We start from the raw sequence: 20,689 nt of genomic DNA on the forward strand, positions 1-20,689 counted from the left end.
GAACATTCATTTTTAATGCTGTTCAGCTTCCCCGAAGTGCTGGTTGAATAGAGGATTTATTTTCTGATGAACTAGAAGGGATTTTGGCATATTCATTTATTTCAAATGTAATACAGTTGAGCAACATCAAGTTACTAACGGTTACTCAGGTAAGTAACCCGAGTAACCTTCTTATAAATCACCCATTGAAAACTTCGTGTAAATTGAAAGCACGCAATAATTAAATACAAACAAATGCAACGTCGGTAGCACCAAAAGAACACTTCTCGTGCCCCTTGCTCCTAAAAGTTCCAGTTCCGGTCCTTTATGTTAATTTTTCTATAGGCATAAAACCATAAAACTCAAAACTTTGACTTTTATTCTGTGTTCAACACCAAACACACTCCCTGTAGCACCCAATGGCTGATGTGCTCCGTTGTCCTCAAATCTGCCTCAAACACCAAACCCACCCCCGAGGCGTCCCTTCTCAAGGAAGTAGTATACACCGGAGTGCGTAGGGTGTTCTGTAACTTCAGCCTGAATGACTCAATCGGCACCACCCCCATAACTGGTAATTTTTCGATTAGAACTCTAGGGGTGGAACGTTTAAGGCAGTTGCTTTCAGTGTCCCAAGCGGCGCCTTCCAAAAATAGCCCATGAATAAAACAGTTGCCCTAGAAGGGATTTTCATTTATCAAATAAATTAAGAACTTTAGTGGTGGAAACCTACAGCCGGAGGCCTCAGAATGACATCTCCTGGGTCTAAATGCTCGCTTACATAAGTGTACAGAGTGGACCTGTCCAGGGGCCAATTGTGCAGTCTGCAGGCTATTTGCACTAGGGCTGCAAGGTATGTCTTGGGAAGATGAAGCCCTGATATCCACAGCACTGTAGGCTCTCCAGTTGTTGACTAAAATTCGCTCATTAGGGAGCATAGAAAATTTAAAAGAACTTACCCATGAAAAATATTGCTGGTGTCTCGCCTCAAAATGCTCCATCCACCCTCCCAAATTCTTGCAAGTGGCCGGTGCCAACTTCCTCCAACTAACAGGTAGCTGCCCATTGAACAGGGAACAAGCCACATTGTCCAGCATACTGTCCATGCTAATCTCTCCGGCTAGTGCCCTCTTTAACTGCACCAAAGTGCGTTTTATGATAGCAATCAACTTGTTAAATTTCTCCAGTTCTTGTAGCAGCACTACAATGGTGGGCGACATCATCTTCTGGAAGTACCTACGCACCTTCCACACCTCGTACTCTTCTGGAATCTTCTTCAAAACATCGTTGGCCACAACCTCTATAAACTCGTCTCTATTGATTCCCTTGTCCGAAGTGGCTAAAGATTTGTAGTTTTCAGTGTTGAACTACGAAGACTGTAGTTGAGAAACCTACAAACTTGCGGTTGTTGCTCCATGAGATAGTTCCACATTTCTTTGGTTGCTTGAGTGTAGTAACCAATCTCAGCATTAGAGTGTAGACCGAATACTTCAGGACCGTTGATCAGAGGCAACTCATCAATAAAAGCTATAAAAGAGGATAAAAACGTTACGGCAATAATTTAAATGCATAACTCACCGATATAGTCATCTTTAGCCCCAACTGGAGGAATGACATAGTCCACAGTGTGATTGTGGTAAAAATGAAAAGACTGGAAGGTGTCAAAGAGGAAATCCCCCATATATTCATCCATATACGTCTTAACAATTCTCCTATCAAAATCATCAATGATTCTCCCCCCATACATAATCTCCCCAATAAGGTATTTCAGACTATTCCACGGAATCCGAGTGTCTTTGACCTCAAAAGCCTGGGTCAAGTAGATATCCAGAATCTGGACACACACATTAAAGTCAGACTCGTTGAAGTCATAGCAGATATTCCAGCCAATTTTGTCATACTTCCTCCTCTCCTGCACTACGGCATGGAAGAATGCCAACACGTATACTAAAGACTTAAACGCAAAATGAGGGCATGAGTCTAACAGCTGCGCCCTTATCTTAAAGTAGGTGTTGCGCAAATTTAGTTTCAAGCCATTGGGGGGCTCAGTAACCACCTTCAGAGACCTCTGCAGGATCCCTATAGGGAAGGTAGCTACAGGGTCAGTGGTCAACCACAACCTAAAGTCTGGATGCGGATTGCTGATCTTCTCCAACTGCTTTTCCAATGCTTTGATGAAGGGTATGAGCAAGTGGCAGTTTTGGAACATCAACCATTGCCCCCTGGAGATTGCAGTGTCTAAAAGCTGCAAGGCTGTAGGCTCTTGTCCTTGCCCTAGAGATAAATAGCGGAATTTGCCTCCTCCAAAACCGCACCTATCTGCGAGGTTCATGAGTTCTGCAGTGGGGTCCGAGCCGGGGCTTAAGATGAACACTACTGTAGTTGTGGAGCTGCATTGCTCAAATATGTTATCCATACTGATTACTGGGGGTATTATGAATTCCTCCCCCATTACCTCTGCGATATAATCTCCCACAGCTTTAAAAACTCTATCCATTCTAAAACATCTGAGCAGCAATAAAAGTTGAAAAGGCTTTAGAATTTGTTTATATCCAAAGGGAATATCCTCAGCTTCAGGGGCGTCCAAATCATACCACTTCTTCCACAAATCCACATTCTTCTCAATCTGCTCGGGCAGTCTTCCAAACGCCAATGGAAAATCTTTGGAGAGCTTCAAAATATCCATCCATCCCTGACTGGTGATCCAGGAAACGGGACACTGCCTTGAAGATGTCTCTAAACTCACCGATCCTTTGATAAAAAAATCTAATTCAGTTTGTGTCACAGCTCCAGCGCCCTGTTCCAGCCTCACGGCCAATTGGAATGAAAACAACAGTTTGTGTTTCTCGAACATGCCAGTGCAACCATCATCATAGACGTTCTTTGTTAGCGTCATCATGATGTTGGAGAGGCGGCGTTCCAGTATTGTATCAGGCAGAGCCTTTTTTAGAGAATAAGCATACGTATTCAGGAAGGAAGATAAAGAATATTGGTACATGGCATTGACCATTACCATGTCTCTGAGCACAAAGAACAGTATAGCTCCTCTTTTAGCCACTGGTCGATAAACATCTCTGAGCTTGTCAATGCCCTTGGAGGTTTGAGAAGCCAACTCTAGCTCCTCCATCACTTCTGTGGCCTTAGTTTTGGTGTTTTCCAATGTAGTAATTAGTTCCACATTGTCCAGCATATTCCCATTGGTAGTGGACAGCTCCCTGAGTAATGAATCTTCAAGCTCTTGAAGTAAATTCTTGTTTGTGCTAGCCTCAGTAATTAATATCTTCCTCTGTTCCTCCAAATCGGGCCTCTCATTCTTGACCACTATTCCCAGGAGTTGGTCCTCCAATCCCGAGAGAGTCACTGTATAATTAATAACAATGGCTGTGGCATAGACTGAAGCGTTGAAAGTGGGGTTGGCAAATTTAGTGGTCATATATAGACGGAAATTCGGATCCCAATCAACCTCTTTATCGCCGAGGACCACAAAAACGCGGTCCCTAGACAATTTCACATTCTTTTGAATGACATTTTCAACTACCTGATCGACGTAGTCGTCAACGTCTTGGAAAAGCACAGGAGTTCCGTTCTTAATGGACATCTCCAGGTGTTTCAAAAAGTCGCTGTCAGTGAATCTAAGCACTTTCACGTTGTTCTTCTCTTCTCTCTTCTTGACCCAATTCAAAGCCTGCTGTTGTGGGTCGATGCAAAGCGGGAATCTAGAGCCTCTGATAGTCAAAATTCCATTCTGCACTGAAAGTTCGTCAGGGGGAAGATTTTCAGACACCCACAAGCTCACCTCCGTGTTAGTGATCAAGTTCTTTTCCAGCCGAAAAGGCAAAGTAAGCGGTATATTCTTATCCTGGATACTATTCTGCCAGTTGCCGTAAACCATGTCTCGCCTAAATTCGAAGGTAAAAGGGCCGCAGTATGCTAGAAAGCCTGAGCATAGAAGGCAATTGCCCACTAGCCTCTCCTTCTCAATGTATAGTTGGTTCAAATCTTCGGTCCATCGGACTTTTTCAGAACTCAACCCGGATATCAATTTATCTGTCGCTTCTAGACGTCGCATCATAATGTCGGTCTCTTCCTGCAGCTCCTGCCTCCGCTTCATGGTGTCTGTGTACTTCTGGTTCAGGTTACTCAAGTTCTCCTCCAGTTTGCTGATCTCGTTAAACAGCTTCTCCAAGTCGCTTTTGGCACTGTTGTATTCGCTTTGCAGCTGTTCCGCACGCTCCTTTTTGGGTTTTACCTCCAGAACGAGACAAACATTAAATATAGAAAATTTTGGAAAATATTTAGTTCAATTCAGGTCAATGTAAAGCCCAAAACATTAAAAAAAATCGAAATTACTGAGGCTATTCTGAAAATTGACAGTTTTCTTTGAGAAAGACATGTCAGTTAGTTTACTTACCTCCCTGTAGACGGCGCAATATCCCAACACCGCCTGCACAAACTTGTACAACTCGAGACCCGCCTTACTAATGAAAGCCAGTTCATCCAACTTGGATGACTTCTTCATGTGCGCCTTGCATGTTCGCTGCTGCGTCTGCGTAATGGCGTCGCAGTTCATCTCCTGCAGCGCCTTCAGGAAGTTGGTGTCACCCATCATCCCCTTGACAGTCTTCCAAGATACCTCCTTGTACCCTCTGAGAATAACTATACATTCACAAACTATTTGCACTGGTTCGGGAGGAGTGGCGAAAGAACGAATTTCTGTAATGTCCGCTTTGTCTAGGTTTGCTAGAGCTAGTTTCGTGGTTTCTAATGCTGGCAGTGCCGCAGATAGAGTCTCCTCAGCATCTGCTAGCTCAATGCTGATTATTCTAGCTTGCTCGTCGATTTCACTTCTTCTCAAAGAGGCAATATCCTTCTTCTCTGCTGCAATAGTAGTGTGAACTTCAACTTCCCTGAGCATGGCCTCACATTCTGCAGTTGCCTTGCCAACAACGACTTTTTGCTTTTCTAACTTCGCGTTGAGGATGGCCAACTCTCCACTAGCCTCCTCAATTTTCAATAAGCCGCTCTTGAAGCGCTCGCATTGGGAATGGTTGAAATTGCCCTTTTCCTCCAGGAGCTTCAAGTAGGTGTTAATGAAGTCCAGATAGTGTTTGGGAGTGACGTAGTTCTTGCGCCTCATGGTCTGCAGATAACTGGAGCTGAATTCCTTGACACTTTGGTGAACATGCACCACGTGTTCGATTATAGTATCTCGGTACTGGTCAGGAATTTTAGTATTTTCTTTTAAGAACACTGAGGCCACCGCGAACAGTGCTTGAAGAGGCCAAGGGAAGATCCAGTCTATCGTGGTGTTGTTGACCAGTCCTGGGAAGTTTCTGCAGCGTTTGCTGAGGTCGTCACTCGTAGGGGACATTGATAATACTACATGCAAATTATCCACACAAGTTTCAATGAAATACTGCCAGACATTATCTTTGGCTACTCCATGGCCCGCTTTCACAGCTGCCGATCTGCATTGATCAATAATCTGTTCCTTATCATCTTCAGTAAACAACGAGGGAACATAGCCAATCATGAGGATGTTGTTGATAAACTCCAAAAAACTTTCTTCGACCACCTGAGCCGCAGTAAAGAAGAACACTGTGGGTTTCCGGTCAACTCCCAGTTGGGTATAGAGCTTCTTCAAGTCGCCTTTAAAGGTGGTTTCATTGTACCCTCTACAGAGGGAGATGGTGAATACTTCGCAGCCCGCAGTAAAAGCTGCAAGTCGTGTGATACTAGTCTTGCCACTACCCCCCACCCCTACTAACATCACATGTCCTTGCTCCAGCCTCAAACCTCTATGCACCCTCGTCAGGTGCTCTAAAGCGTCATTGAACAATACTAGATTCATCTTTTCCTTCTTCTCACTGTACAGCTCAATGATTTCTTGAAACAAAAAGTAAATTGCGTCATAATCGAGCAAATCTTCATAGTCCCTACGATCTCCTTCGTTAGTGGCATTGCGGTAGTCTCCAAAGAGCAAAGGATCGCGCATGACATACTCCAAAACATCAACTTCCTCCTCTTCCTCCTCCATTTCTCCCTCTTCATCGGGAACAAGAACAAAATGATCATCGTCAGGAGTGGGAGGTGCAACTTTCGTAGGTTTAGGAAAATATTTCTTCAGCTGTTCCACCAGTTCATTGCGTACCAATTGCTGATCTTCAACACTGATTAATCTATCGCAGAATATGCGAACAAACTCATTCCTCCAAACCCTGACGATTTGGTGAAGGGCAGTGAAGAATTTAGGGGTGATTTTGCATAATCCTGCAGTAACCCGGGACAAATCCCGCATATTGAAGATGTAGTGGAACTTACTAGGGGTGGGGGGTAACTGTACTATCAGGAAATTGTATAAATTCAATGTCATTGTCAGCAGGACTCCTGCCACCTGCATCTTTTGGTCAAAGACACTTAAGTGCCCCTCTAGGATTGATGAATAGATGTGATGTAATGTGCCTGTGGTGGGGAAGACTAGGTTGAGCACTATGAACATGGATATAAAACGAGGGTCCACTTGATTGCGAGCCCCTGCCGCAACCCCCATTGCAGCCACATAGGAGATATCTTTTAGAATTTTCCAGTTTAGCTCTTTGCCCCTATCATACATTCCTCCCTTCTCAAATAATAATTTTAATAGAGCAATGGGCTGCTGCGTACCATGATCGTCAACTTGAGGCATGTTCATGTCGTCAATAAAGCAAATCAACTTTTTCCCCATTGGAGGGGCGTAAATCTGTTTAGTGCGCTTCTCCACTGAGGACTCCAAATTCATCTGGACATCCATGGAGGAAGTCCTAGAGGAGAAGTTAATATTCAATAAAATAAACGCTTCTGGGTCTAGATTACGCAAAAAGTCTTGAATTATTGCAGTTTTCGATGTTCCAGTGTCCCCTACTAGCACTATCGGTTTCTTGAATTTGTTCATTAATTGTAGGATGTAGGTGACCCTCACAGTGTCCACAGTAGGGACTAGAATTTGAGAGAATCTCAGATCTTTTTCGTGCACATACCTTGGGACTAACCAGTCCCAAGCCACCCATACTTTTTGTTTTACATCCAGGAAATAATCATAGAGAGTAGCAAATGCCGTGGGGAAGTGTACTAAATCGCAATTTTGGTCGACTGTGTCATTGACTGTCGACATGGAAATGTGAGATTTCATATAGTCATCAAATTCGCAGCGACAAGCGTCTACCAAAACAGCACCTACCGAATTATATAAAGAAGCAATGAAAACTGCGTTAATCAAGTCAATGTCCACCTCCTCATCTGGAGGACTCGTGTCCTCTTCAGGTTGAGGGTAGATGGCATCAATCATATGGCCCAGCTGCGTAACCATATTGAGCCCCGTTCGAGGGATCACGGTTCTGAGAGGAGAGACCCGTTTGTTGCCCAAAATGCCTTCCAGTACATAAGCCATGAGATCAGGCACTACTTTATTATAAAATTCAGAAAGTGCTATTCGCTCTGGGGGGTGTTTTCTGGAGTTAATCCAGCGGTCCCAATAGGGCTGATACCCCAGATTTTTAGGGTCTACGTATACCATGCCAGCTCTTGATACTATGGCCGGGGAGGCATATTGCAAATCTTCGACTTCGAATAAAAGGGCACATACTGGAGTCTGCAGTCTTATGCGCTCCCCATTGGCCAGAGTTAATAATTTATTATCATCCATGACAGAATTCATGTTTTCAATCCACAAAGTATCAACATCTCCATCCAAGAGCAGATATCTTCTTTCAGGTTTTTCAGTGGGTTTGTTTATTTCTCTGAATATATTGCTCAAAAGCCCATCAGTCCAGTTTCGAGTCAGCGGGTCTAAAATGCCATAAAGCTCATTCACAGAGACAGCTTTGGGGTTTAAAGTAAATATTTTCGTGGGGAGGGCCATGAGAGTTTGCGCCTTAGCAAGGGCGTTGATGATTACAGTCTTACCACCCCCGGTGGGGCCTACCAGCATTGTAGAATGCCTCTTCATCATTGTTTCATAGATTTGCACTACTTTGTCGACTTGGTAGGGTAGGACTATAAAGCGTTCTTTGGCGAGAACTTCTTCCACTGAGGACTTAAAGTCCGGATACTCGACTCGGGGACAATCCATGCCTGGGAATAAGTCTCGGATTAATCCTAGGAATAACGGCACGTCTTCATGGACGAATTTTGGATGGTTCGTATCGCGTAAGGCGCGCATCAGAACTAGAGATTCTTTGATGTCTGGCGAAGCCCTCTTGAGGGCTCCAGCTATGCGTAGGACAGTATTCAAAGCTCTCAAACCCCAATCATAATGAAACTGCTTGGACAGCTGCTCTCTGGCTAATTTATACAACATCGTCACTTTTTTGGCCAAAACTTTAGCCTCCAAAAACCCATCAGAGAATAATGAAATCAGACAAATCATCTCTAAATCCGGAGCTATGCATACTACAGGTCGAAATAGAGCTTTAACCGATTCGAGCAATTCAGTTTTCCCTGCATAGCCCGAATGCATCGTTACAAAAATCCCCACTTTAGAATCAAAAGCAATTTCTACTCCCTCGAAAGTGAATCTCTCCAGTTTCATCATGAGTGCACTTCTGATGGTTTGCAGCTGCGTGGAAATCACTGAAAGTACTGAAATATCAATGCGATTGAATTCATCGAAACAGCCCCATGCTCCGCACTGTGCAAGCCCTGTTAAAGTCGCTCCGATAACTTTTAAATCCATCGCTTTTCCGCAATTGGTGACCATGCAAAGCAAGGCTAAAGCTTTTGCCAAGTCTTTGGTGGTTTCAGTTTTTCCAGAGCCTGCAGGTCCCATCAGGGCCCCGCCCATATGCATTATCAAGGCCTGAGTCATGGTTAAATAAACCCGGTCAGTCAATGGGGTGATCACCAATCGACCATTTAAACCCATGTACTCGTAACCATACTCAAAGGAGCCAGTGCATTGAGTCACCCATAAATTATCCAGATGGTTGACCCAATAAAAGCGCAGCTGCCTTTCCCACTCAAAATCCTGCACGTCGGTCACACTATCCCGAACAAAGGTCTCCACAATATCCCTGGCATGCACTTCTACTATGGCGAGAGTGCGGAATTTGGTACGATCACTCGCAGTCAAATCTGCTTTCACAGTAATAATAATCTCGTCCAGACGATTGTTGAGCTGTTGCAAATACTCTTTCATGGCTCTCTTGCTGCCTTTTTTGATCTTAGCGAATACATTTTCCACTTCTGCAGTCCACCACACCTGGCTGCTCGCCAAGCACACCATCCCTTGGTATTCCAGCATCCACTGCGCACGTGGCTTTCGGATTTTTCCGTAGTAGTAAATGGCGCTTTTGGTGATGAATCTGTTCGATCTGCGCATCTCCTCCAGCACGTCGTTCATCCAATCTTCGACTTTGCCTTCAATTATCACGGGGTTCCGGAACTCCATCACTTCTTCACCTGAAATATTAATCGCTTTGAAGAATCTATGAAACTAAGAGCAGGTTGTTCTACTAATTGGTATAGACACAAGTGCTTAAAAAATATCTTTTTCGCTATTTGAGAAATGATTTTCTACCTTTCATCGTTTCGGAGATAGTAACGGTGAAGGCAATTGAAAAAGACACCCTGTGTAATCTACGTTTGACCAGTAGATTGCTCGATACATACTTGATATCATCGCTGATGCAATCACCTTATCATTGCTATCGGTAGTGAAGCGGAGCGACTTGACGTTGTCAAACATTTTGATAATGTGATCTTGCACTACCGTACAGTCGCTACTCCCCAATATCGACAGCAGTTCCTCAGTGGAAATGAAATGAAACCGGGGAAAGCGCCTGCGCTTCGAATCTATGTACTCATTTAGGGACTTTTGACAGCAATCTAGTCCCGCTTCTAGGTTCTGAAACTCCTCCAATCGCCCGGAGAGGCCGCACACTTCCGAGACTATCGGACTCTTAGCGGTCTCCCTCATAATCTTCCCAAAGGCCTTGTCGATGTCATCGAACTTCTTCGCTTCAACGGGTAGTTGGGATTTAATGTTCCCAGCTATAAAAATGCCGTCCAAATAGAGCCACTTTCTTTGCACGACTAACCACTCGTCGATGACTTCTCCAATACTGGCCAAGACCTTCTCCCACTTTTGAACTTCAGGTAGAAACGGGCCTACAAATTGAGATCCCGCCATGCTTTGTAAATTCATTGAATTAGCGTCCAAGACTTGCATAATGTTTTCAGTGGGTCCAATGATAAGCCCCCGATTATCGTTGCCCTTCGGGTGTTTCAGCACCACAAAAGCAATAGTCTTCCAAGTCTCAGCAATTTCCATCACCCCTTTTTCAATTGCTAACTCCTTAATAGCATTATTAATAATTTCCTCCGCGACATATTGGTAACGGTGCAGCTCCATGGCAAATATGTTGTTTAAAGTGAACCGATCGGCGTCCATGTCAAAAACAATTCCAGTCTTCGCCATCAGTTGGCGCCAGTGGCGATCTCGCAATGCCTCGTCCTTCAATGCCACCATCAGAGGTACGGAACTGCGGAAATGCTTAATCTTCAGCTCTAAAATGAGCCCTACTGGCATCGATCTGATTTCCATAGAGATCTTTCGGAACTCATTCAAGAAACCGTCAATTCCATCGAGGAGTGCTTGGGAGTTGAGGTTGGCCCATAAAGTTTTGCCCCAGAGCTCACGGGCGTACTTCTGCGCCTTGTAGACCTTGTAGAGTTTGACCATGCCCTGAAAAGAAAAAGTATTAAGCTAGATTATATAGGTATCACTAGTTCAAGTCGAAACATAGGAATTGTGTCAATAGGAGAACAACCGTATAAGTTTTAATATGCCTCCAACAAAGACCAAAGAAAAACTAAAATCTTGTAGACTGGCATAGAGGAACTTTAGAAAAATAAATACAGTAGTCAAAATAATTTTGTAAACAGAAATTAAATTGATATCTGACAATCGACACGAACGATTTGTCCTTAATGTTATGAAATTTTCATAAACTGTACCTGAAAGTCAGTTTTAGCTTTGATGTAATCGGAGTAATCAGCCATTGGAATATCGAAGAGCATTTCCGCGTTGACCAGTTCGATTCTGCGTACCTCCAAACTGTCAAACTCTGCGCGATAGACCTCCATGAGATGCACCCCCTTATCCAAGTCCTCCCCCACAGCTCCTGGACCCTCATTTTTGAACCTGTCCAAAAACTCTCCGAGCACGTCCAGGAAACTATTAATTTCTTTTAAAGTCAGCAAGGCAAAGCGTTCTTTTGTAGACTCCAAAGTTTGTTCTCGGTATAATCCAGATAAATACAGAGACTTCCAGTCTTTTTCCAACTGATAAGACATAACTTCATGCTGTGGATCAAAACTTATATCATGCTGACGTAACATTGCATATATTTCTTGGTACTTTGTAAAATCCAACTCGGCTTGAATGTTGTTCTTGCGTATAGTGCTTATGGCTTGCATGATATCCTTAAACCTCTCCTGTTCTTTAATGTTCATCCTCACAGTTATACGCAGATGTTCAATCGTCTTCTTCATATCTTTCATCTTCCCCACAGTTTCAGCGTCCAAGAGATGTCCCAGAGTGTCTTTCCATTCAATGCAGTGCTGCGCTATGGTGTTCAATAATGGTCGTAAATTTAACCTTATGCTGTCCACGTCAACGTAGCTTTTGTGATTGAGCATTTCTGTAGCTATATCTTTGTAAAACATAAATTTCTCGTCATAGACTTCTAGGGTGGCCATGTTGGTCATGAATTTCTCGCATGTAGATTTTTTCTCGAAGGACCAGAACATTTTGTAACGCTTCCAGCTCTGCAGGACTCTATGTACATTCATTATAGTTTTATGAGCCACATCTTGTAATTTCTGGATAGCGTCTATTATATCCGAAACTTTCACCACTTCTTCATAAAAAGAATACAGAAACTCACCCTTTTTATCGCTTAGGGTGGGTTTGCATAGCAGACAAGTCTCGTGCATCCACCTTGGGAATATCCGCAGCCGATCAAAGAAATCACGTGTGTTCGTCATAATAATATTATAAATCTCTGAGGCTGTAGGTTTCAATAAAATCTCCGGGGTCACTACAACTGCGTCTACTTGAAAGAGTAGCTCCTTCTGCTCAAACTTCGCGGCAAAGTCCTCCAAGTTTTGTAGAGTCATAGAAATCAATGCTTTATAAACCTCAGTCTCCCAGAAATTATAATAAGTGTACATATCTGGAGAATTTCCAGTGTTGGTGCTCAAAACTAGATACTCCAACTTGATTAAAATTGACCCGAAGGACTCGTAAGTCTTCAAAAGATGCACCACCTTTTCGGTTCGATCGTCGTACATGGTACTGAAGAAGTCTTTGCAGGCTAGTCTCAAAGGCTTGTCTTTGACTGGCTTGAAATCGAAGAGATTGCACGTTTGCAGGTTACGCACTCGTTTGTTCAAACCCTTCTCAATATGCTCAATATGCTCATAGAGGGTATTTAGGGCGGATATAAGGACTTTACACTCCTCTGCGTATTCGTAGATGCTCAACGAGGACCATTTGATGCGAGAAAGGCCTTGCTGGATGTAGAGCTCAACGTCACAGATTTTCCTTTTCAGCAATATTATCTGGAAGTTTGAGATCTTCGATATCAACACGAAATAAGGGACAAAGAATTATAAAATTAAAATATGATCAAATAATTAAAAAATAAGGACAAATTGGTGCCCTATTTTGTGGATAAAATGGCGACTTTAATTAATCAAGCAATAAATTTTTCTGTTTTTTCAATTCGGCTAAAAATCAAATAGAGATATTTGATTGGCAAAATAGCCTTAATTTCGCCGTGTTTTAATCAGGCGATTATCAAAATTCCGATAATAATTTACTAGAAAATCGCTAAAAAAAGTAGCAAATTTAATACAGGTAGCCAGAACAGCTGTTTCAAACTTGGTCTTCATGCGATCCCTTAATCTTTATAGAAACCACGAAAACTGAATTAAGTAACCCTTACCTGAGGCTGTGTCAGCCTATCCATAATCCCGTTATACATCTTCAGCATTCTAATAACAGCATTAACATTTCGACAAATTTTCTCCTTACGCATAGCAATCAAACGCAAATTTTCTGGTAAGCTAAAATTCAAAAGTTCGAACGCTTCTATGCATTTAAAGCAGCGCCACAGAGACTCATCAAAATTGAGTTCAAACTTCAAACCGTGATCGATCATGACGTTGTTGCCCATAATTTCATGCCACGTCAGGTTCTTTTGCGATTGAATGCGCGCTATGAGGGGGTGAGTCGAGTGCGTAACCATCGGAGGTCTCCTTGGTGTTTTGACATCTAAAAAACATTGGAATTATGGGGGAAATAGGGCAACTGTGACGTACTTTTGATGGGGAATAAAGACCTGGCGCCACTAATAATGGACCCAAATTTGGTTTGAGACCTGGACTCGTTAATATCCTGCACAGAGCTTCTGGGAAGTTTAAAATACGATCTTTTCCTGGGCGAATCTGCGATTTTCAAAATGTCCATTTGCGTGACTTTCTCCAAAATTGGGCTGTAGTTTTCCAGCCACTCTTCAATTTTTGCTGCAAAAGAATTTTGAGGTTTACCACAACTTCACAAATTAACACTTCTCACCCTCTTCGTAGGTTTTCAACTCTTTGGCCAATTTTAAATATGAATTAAACGATTCCTCCCTTAAAGGAGAGTCCATTAATTCGGGCACTTTTTGAAACTTCAAAATAGGTCTTTTTAGCTTGTAAAAAAGCAGCCGCACCCAATAAATTGAGCCCCCGTGTGGAGGTACGTTTCTGTTTAAAATTGGATGTCTTTTATTCCTCTTCAAAGCAATGAGTCAGTGATTTTTTAATATTCAGTTTTACGAAAATTTCTTACAGTAAAATTGTCATCTACAGTCAAAATCTCTCGAGTGTACTGATCCAAAATAACATCAAACTTCAGCATCAGCCTGTTTCGAATTAGCTCTCTGGTTTCGATGTGCTTGAACTTTAGCATCATCTCCAAAGCGACCTCAGAAGACCTGTTTTTATTGATGATTTTGGGTCTGCGTTAGCACACAAAACTCACCGAACCATCTTGAAGCTCTGGTCAATGAAATTCACCCCCTCCAGTTCCAGTTTATGCACCTCCCTCTCGTAATTGTTGAGCACCGCGTCCCAATTCTCCTTGCAGTTAAGGTCAAAGATGTCGAAGTCGATGCTCTCAATGTGCACAGCTAGTTTGTCTACGCGTTTTGCCACATTGTCGATGGTTTGAGGGTCGCTGACCATGGTGCGCATCTCCGGCCCAAATATATTTTTAAAGTGCCCCACTGTCTAAAAAATATTTATCACATTAAGATAGTACAAAAAAGTGTTAAAAGGTACCAACCACCGCAAATTGATAGATGTCTTTGCAGACTTTGGCCATGTAATCAGAAGCAGCAAAGAGCTTATTGTTGTCAAATTCCCACCGTTGCCCCTTGCCCGAATGTTCGATTTTCTGCCTAGTGATCATGTACGAGGACTTCCAAGTGTTCAACATGCTTGCAGCCTCAGTAGTGATGTATTTAACTTCACCCAGAGGTTTTCTGTTTTAAATTTTTATGAGAAGTTGGCTTGGGTAATAAAACTTAATACCTGAAAATGTATTGACTGTTCAAGACTTTGCGCACTTTCTCCAACAAGCACCATACGATCCGCTCCATGAAGGAAACCATGATTTCATCGGTGTTGTAGTATCGGGAGAGCACCCAAATCAAGTGGAGTCCTTCTATTAGGTCCGGGATACAGTCTTTCACTTTACGGAAATCGTAGCTGTCACTGATCACCTAAAAATTGCGCGTTTAACTAGCTCAATTAACTAATAATATAAGTTCATCACCGTCAAATGTCTCTTTATGGTGGATAAAAACTTAATGTTATCTCTTGCTTCAGCGTAATACCGCTTGAGGTCGATTTGGTAGTTAAGAAAAGTATCAATCACTGGCGACTTAGCCATGTTCAGAAGCTCGCTTATTTGCATCAACGTAGGCTTCTTCAGCTGCTCTACGATAGAACTAAAAGCCACCTCCCTTTCATGCCAATACTCAAGCTCTGGGAGTGGCCCATTGCCGACTGGAGTCTAAACTGCCACAATCAAACACAGTAATTTTCTGTATTAATAATCACCTTGGACAAATAACTTTCGATGACTTTAGTAATGTGTCTCTCCCAGCCCATCACTAAGTCATCCAAAACTTCCACTACCTTTGAATCTCGCACAAGTTCCTCATTTGGTTTATCTGACTTCAGAATGTCTGATAAATCTGCCATTGGCAGATCAATGTCGTCTTCAACATGTTCACAGACCCTAAGCTATCATCACCACTATCAGTGCATCAACATCAAGAACAAAAGCTTACCATTCTAGCATGTTTTGAAACCCGATAATTTCGCTCAATAACTCGATTTTTAATGAGGTATTCGAATGCGCCTGTTCATCAAAGTTTACATCGGTTTCTTTATTGACTGAAGGAGTCACCAAAAGTCGAGTGATTGGCTTCTTAAAGTCGCGCACCATCTTCATGGACGTCCTCCTATAGTCTGCTTTGTTTTGATCTACGCCAGTGGTAGAACTGGATTGGCTTTCGGTCAAGTAGGGGTCCAATACCTTTTTCTGGATTTCGTTGGGTTCCACGAAGATGGTTTTGAACAGGGGCACAAACACCTGTTAGGAACTTCCATGAAAGTTAAGAAATACTAAGTAATCTCTAATGTACGTCTTTTGTTAGAACTGATATGTTCTGAATGAAATTCCCAGTGACCACGCCTAGAAGCACGTATAATGGCATTTCAATTTTGGCATCTTTCAATGACCTAAAGTTGGGAATTCCCAGTTCAGTGCGTCTAAAGAAGTAAACGAATTTTTTGTCAGTGTTTGCCACTCCTTCAATGATGTAATTGAACGCCCCCGTAAGGGTATAATCCACCACTAACTCTTGAGTTATTTTCTAAAATCATTACTTCAGTAAATCTCGAAGCAAGGTAGATACCACAAATAAAAGCTTACTGGCACATATACAATTTCATCTTCGTCCTCTTCTTCAGGTGGCTTTGGTTCTCCATCTATTAAAAGAAATAAACTTTCATATCTGTAATAGTTACTTAATTGCTCACCTTCAGTAACTTTTTTCTTCTTCTTATTGCTTTTGCCTTTGCCCTTTTTTTTCTTCTTCTTCTTGCCGCCACTGCTTTCCTCTATATCAGAAAGTTCAACATCAGTGACCTCCGCTGATGGCAGAGTTGATGCCTCTGTATCAGTTAAAAGCGATTCAAGCCCTGCATCAGGTGAACGAGCAACTTCAGGGGCTTCTTCATGGGTCTCTTCTTTCAGGGATTGCTCTTCAGTTGCTTCATGTTGCTCTGAAGGAAGACCTTCTGATGCTTCAACTTCAGAATCTGCTGCTGTTTTATCGAAAGAGAATTTATAGACGATAATTTAATATAATCGAGGGCGTAAATGGATGTGATGAATGACTTACCTTCACGGTCTTCAGCTTCAGATACGCGAGATTCGATTTGAAGGTACTTGCCTTTTTTGCTGCCTTTTTTGTGTTTTTCTTTGCCACCTTTTTTCTTTTTGGATTTGTCTACGTGTTCCATATTTTCTACTTTGGAGGCTTCCTTCTTAACTATAAAACAGATAAAGATTTTTCAGAAAAATTAATTTATTTGGTAGTTGTGTTAGAAGGGAAACTTTGGCTCTTCTATATTTAACAAAATTCCTTGTTGGCTTACCAATTTCAGGGACCAGAATCTCCTTCTCCACCAGCTTCTCATAGGTGGTTCTGTAAACATAGAAGAACCTTTTGTTGTTGACACTCAGCTCTTGGTCTAGTTGGTCATCCTCAAGGTAAGAAGTCATCTTGTCCTCTAATTCTTCAGTATTGGCCATCATGTCCTCAAAATAATGGCCAGAGTTCAGCCCCAACACCTTGGTGACTGTGTCCTTAACCCATTCCCTCCGAAAGTCAGTCTCCATTTTTTATTTTAATGTTTAAATAAATCCACGAGGAGAAAAAGTTGTTGAATTTTGTTTACAGTTTATTTGATGTTGTCAAGGAGATAACATTGTTGCCATGGAAGTGACAAATTGAGCCACCTGCAGTTTATTGAGAGTCTCAGAAAGGTTATTGGCCATCTTCAACTTTAAAAATGTACCACTTTTGTATAACAAGGGCTTAATGACCTCTTAGCTGCTATCATTGCAGGAAATACCCCCATAATTTATATGTTAAAAGTGCTAGCCATACTAATGAGCATGACAACTTTCATAAATAATATCTTCATTGAGGTGCCGAAATAAAATGCTTGACTTATTAGGAAATAATGAATATATTGTGTATAATTACATAAAAATTTAACTATCTATCACTTGCCTACTTGTACAGTATCATAAATATCTTTCCGTCGTTGTGCACAAATGGGAATCTGCTGTCTTACTTGATCACACTCCCTCAGATCCAAATCCACATTAATAATCTCTTCTCCCTCTTTGGCTTGTCCCAAAACTTTACCCCATGGACTGGTAATTTGTGAGTGACCCCAAGCAATATACCCCTGATCTCCTCTTGCAGGGCTAATTGCCAGCACAAAAACTTGGTTGTCTATGGCACGTGATTTTTGCAATAGCTCAAAGTGCAAGGGACCAGTGGTTAAATTGAAAGCTGCTGGATACACTAAGATTTCTACTCCTTGCAGGCGATATAGTTTGGCCAGCTCTTCAAATCTTAAATCATAACAAACCCCCAGCCCCACTTTAACTCCATCTAAAAGGAATGTTCCCAACTCATTCCCAGCAGATAAAACATCAGACTCTTTAAAAGTGATTCCTCCTGGGATATCGATGTCAAACAAATGCATTTTCCGGTACTTTACCAAAAGCTTACCCTCAGGGCCCCACACAGTGCAAGTATTGTAGTACTTGTTTTTTTCTACTTCTGGAAAAGTGCCCCCGACCAAGTAGATTTGGTTCTCTTGTGCTGCTTTAGATAGCATTTCACTTGTGGGGCCGTTGGGTATTGATTCTGCATATTCGTTGAAAAATTTTGTGCCGTAGGGCGAGTTAAAACATTCGGGAAGGCAGACGAGTCGGGCCCCCAAACCTTTCGCTTCGTCGATGAGTTTGCGGGCATTTTGAAGATTTTCAGAGCGGTTTTTTCCTACTCGAGATTGGATTAGAGCCGTCCGGACGGTTCGCATGACTGACTGCATATGGCCTGATTTAGCTTTATGTTTATTTAGAATCAAAATTGCGTTATATTCCAAATGAAAAATTTATCATAAAACCATCATTGTTTACGTTTTAATTCTAATTTAAGGTTAAAATCTCAGCTGGTGACAGTGACAGTGACATCAAATCGTGATATGGCGGAACAGCTGTTTGTGCAATAAAAATTAATTTTTTCCAATTTAAATAAATATTAGTTAACACTATTTGCCTGCCTATAGACTGAGTTTACCAGTTAAATTAAGGTTTATTCTGTTATTGAATCCAGTTAAGTGAGCAACCAACGTTGTGTTCTTTTGTGTTTCAGATTTTTTTATTTTTGGAAGGAGACCCCTTTAAAATGGAATTGGCAGCGACCCCCAGTGCCGAAGGCCCCCCAGAAGAGACAGTCAAAGTTGTTGGATGTGCCCATTACAAGAGGAAGTCGAAATTTGTGGCAAGTCCATAGTTTTGTGGAAAAAGTTCAATCAACTTAACACTTTTTGTTAAAGAAATATATTTATAGATTTTAAAACAACTTCATTGTTTTAAAAGTATTTATAGGTATTTTAACAAAGGAAATCAATTTAGTAACACTTTGTATCTCTAAATTTCTCCTATCAGAGCCCTGAAAAAAAATTACTTACTTACAGACTCCTTGCTGTAAGAAAGTCTACACTTGTCGCTTTTGCCATGATGAGAAAGAAGAACACACAATGAATAGAAAAGAGGTAACAGAGCTTATTTGCACAATATGCGAAACGCGGCAACCAGTGCAGGCCAATTGCAGAAATTGTGGGGTCCGTTTTGGAAAGGTATATACTGATGACAAACCCACACATCCACAGACTCTTTTTTAATTTCTAGTATGTGTGTCTTGAATGCAACTTATTTGACGATGAAGAGAAAAATCAGTTTCACTGTCAGGGTTGTGGTATTTGCCGTATTGGCGGAGCTGACCGGTTCTTCCATTGTAAAAAATGCAACATGTGTCTTCCAGTTCAGTTGAAAAATGGACACAAGGTATTAAATCTCCAAATATAAGCCCCCCCCTGACTCACTTTGACTGAATATTAGTGCGTAGAAAATGTTTCTCGAGCCAATTGCCCAGTTTGCCTAGAGGATATTCACACATCTCGCATCCCTTGTCATATCCCCATGTGTGGTCATCTGTTGCACCGCACCTGCTTTGAGCAGTTACTACAAGCAGGTCATTATGCCTGTCCTATTTGCCAAACTTCCCTCATGGATATGACTCAACTGTGGAAATATTTGGATCAGCAGGTGGCTCATACGCCCATGCCTTCTGAATATAAGGAATATATTGTGTTCATATTATGCAAGGATTGTCATAAGGTAGGGACAGAGATAAAGGTGAAATATTGAAGAAATCTGGCTTTGAAGTCTTCATTAAAAGGTCTGTTAAGTCCATCTAAACTTTCAAAGCCTGAATTTCTCTCTTCCTTTTGTGAATGGCGCAATTTTTTTTTAAACAATTACAGGAATGTACAGTTCCCTTTCACGTTGTTGGTTTTAAATGTTGCCATTGCGGCTCTTACAACACGTGCCGCATTAAAGGCCCCATGAATCCAGCCAGTAAGTATATGATATCTCAAGTGCTTTAAGTTTTAAATCTGTTTTTATTAGCGTCTGCTCAAGCTAGTAATCAAGCAGCTGCAGCTGGAGAGGGTAGTGCTGCCATTGACAACAACAACCAACCCCTGCAGGAGGAAAATCCCACTGAGACGGTTAGCAACACTCCGGCCCAGTAACATTTGGTGATCGTGTCCGTAATGACCTTTGTTTTCTGCACGCTTGTGATTTTTTTGTTGTTGATGGGCTTTAAACCTTTCGAGAATCTTATCGACTTTTGATAGGAGGATTGACGATTCAAAATTAAATATTGTTATAAGGGGTAGCTGGTTTTAAGTATTTAGAGTCCAGAAGTGAACAAAAGGCAGCTCTAGTGGTTTGAAATGAAGAAGCAATTAATGCAGATCTCCATTGTGCCAAAGCGATAGCCAATCACGATTAAGATTCCATTGACGTTTACAGAGGAATCTTTTGTATTTAAGCATGAACGGGTGTCCAAGAATAGTTCTTGTACTTGGTATACAGATATTTATATAAACCTTGCTTAATTTCATTTAATATTTGCTTGTATATGGGTCCTACTATTATATTTTATTAAATGCATGTAATGGTCTTATGGTTATGTAATTATAGCCTGTATTAGCGCAAAGAGAGGACATATGAGATCAGAGGGTAATAGAAATGCAAGAACCCAAAGTATACTCAGACTCTCAAATATTAGCTATAAAACCAATGTGTCTTTGTTAAATTCCCTAATTGTGTTGATAAATTGTTGTTTTCTTGTTTATTTACATTTGTAGTAATAAAACGCATTCCAATATCTGGAAAAGACGATGTCAATTTCTCTAAGTAGTAAATTCTCAAGTGACTTCCATGAGAACGCTAGTCCAG

At 41.6% G+C, this 20,689-nt stretch overlaps 3 protein-coding genes across 4 annotated transcripts; 1 reads left to right on the forward strand and 2 right to left on the reverse strand.

The window, feature by feature from the left end:
- Window positions 1-172: 172 nt before the first annotated feature.
- On the reverse strand, window positions 173-16,978 carry Dhc98D (Dynein heavy chain at 89D). Of its 2 annotated transcripts, none has more exons than XM_066389615.1 (23): window positions 16,735-16,978; window positions 16,506-16,628; window positions 16,102-16,398; window positions 16,007-16,056; window positions 15,717-15,947; window positions 15,360-15,664; window positions 15,127-15,307; window positions 14,840-15,079; window positions 14,596-14,786; window positions 14,348-14,546; window positions 14,045-14,292; window positions 13,853-13,997; window positions 13,595-13,796; window positions 13,339-13,542; window positions 12,963-13,291; window positions 10,969-12,576; window positions 9,622-10,696; window positions 4,388-9,411; window positions 1,555-4,225; window positions 1,372-1,503; window positions 936-1,315; window positions 710-889; window positions 173-653 (listed from the first exon to the last, which is right to left on the reverse strand). In XM_066389615.1, exons 1-23 carry the CDS (start codon window positions 16,976-16,978, stop codon window positions 357-359), a joined length of 14,556 nt encoding a protein of 4,851 aa, XP_066245712.1. In that variant the 3' UTR covers window positions 173-356. The 2 variants fall into 2 exon arrangements, with proteins under 2 accessions (XP_066245712.1, XP_066245711.1); XM_066389614.1 differs by having other exon boundaries at window positions 16,007-16,062; window positions 16,114-16,401; window positions 16,485-16,628.
- Window positions 16,979-17,312: 334 nt separating this feature from the next.
- On the reverse strand, window positions 17,313-18,320 carry LOC136408560 (omega-amidase NIT2). The gene has a single exon (XM_066389618.1). It carries the CDS (start codon window positions 18,208-18,210, stop codon window positions 17,368-17,370), a length of 843 nt encoding a protein of 280 aa, XP_066245715.1. The 5' UTR covers window positions 18,211-18,320; the 3' UTR covers window positions 17,313-17,367.
- A 47-nt stretch (window positions 18,321-18,367) lies between these two features.
- Rchy1 (Ring finger and CHY zinc finger domain containing 1) lies at window positions 18,368-20,627 on the forward strand. The gene is made up of 7 exons (XM_066389617.1): window positions 18,368-18,471; window positions 18,534-18,662; window positions 18,859-19,020; window positions 19,073-19,228; window positions 19,283-19,561; window positions 19,708-19,801; window positions 19,853-20,627. Exons 2-7 carry the CDS (start codon window positions 18,567-18,569, stop codon window positions 19,975-19,977), a joined length of 912 nt encoding a protein of 303 aa, XP_066245714.1. The 5' UTR covers window positions 18,368-18,471; window positions 18,534-18,566; the 3' UTR covers window positions 19,978-20,627.
- Window positions 20,628-20,689: the final 62 nt, after the last annotated feature.

Source organism: Euwallacea similis, chromosome 4, assembly GCF_039881205.1.
Source record: "Euwallacea similis isolate ESF13 chromosome 4, ESF131.1, whole genome shotgun sequence".
NCBI classification, from domain to species: domain Eukaryota; kingdom Metazoa; phylum Arthropoda; class Insecta; order Coleoptera; family Curculionidae; genus Euwallacea; species Euwallacea similis.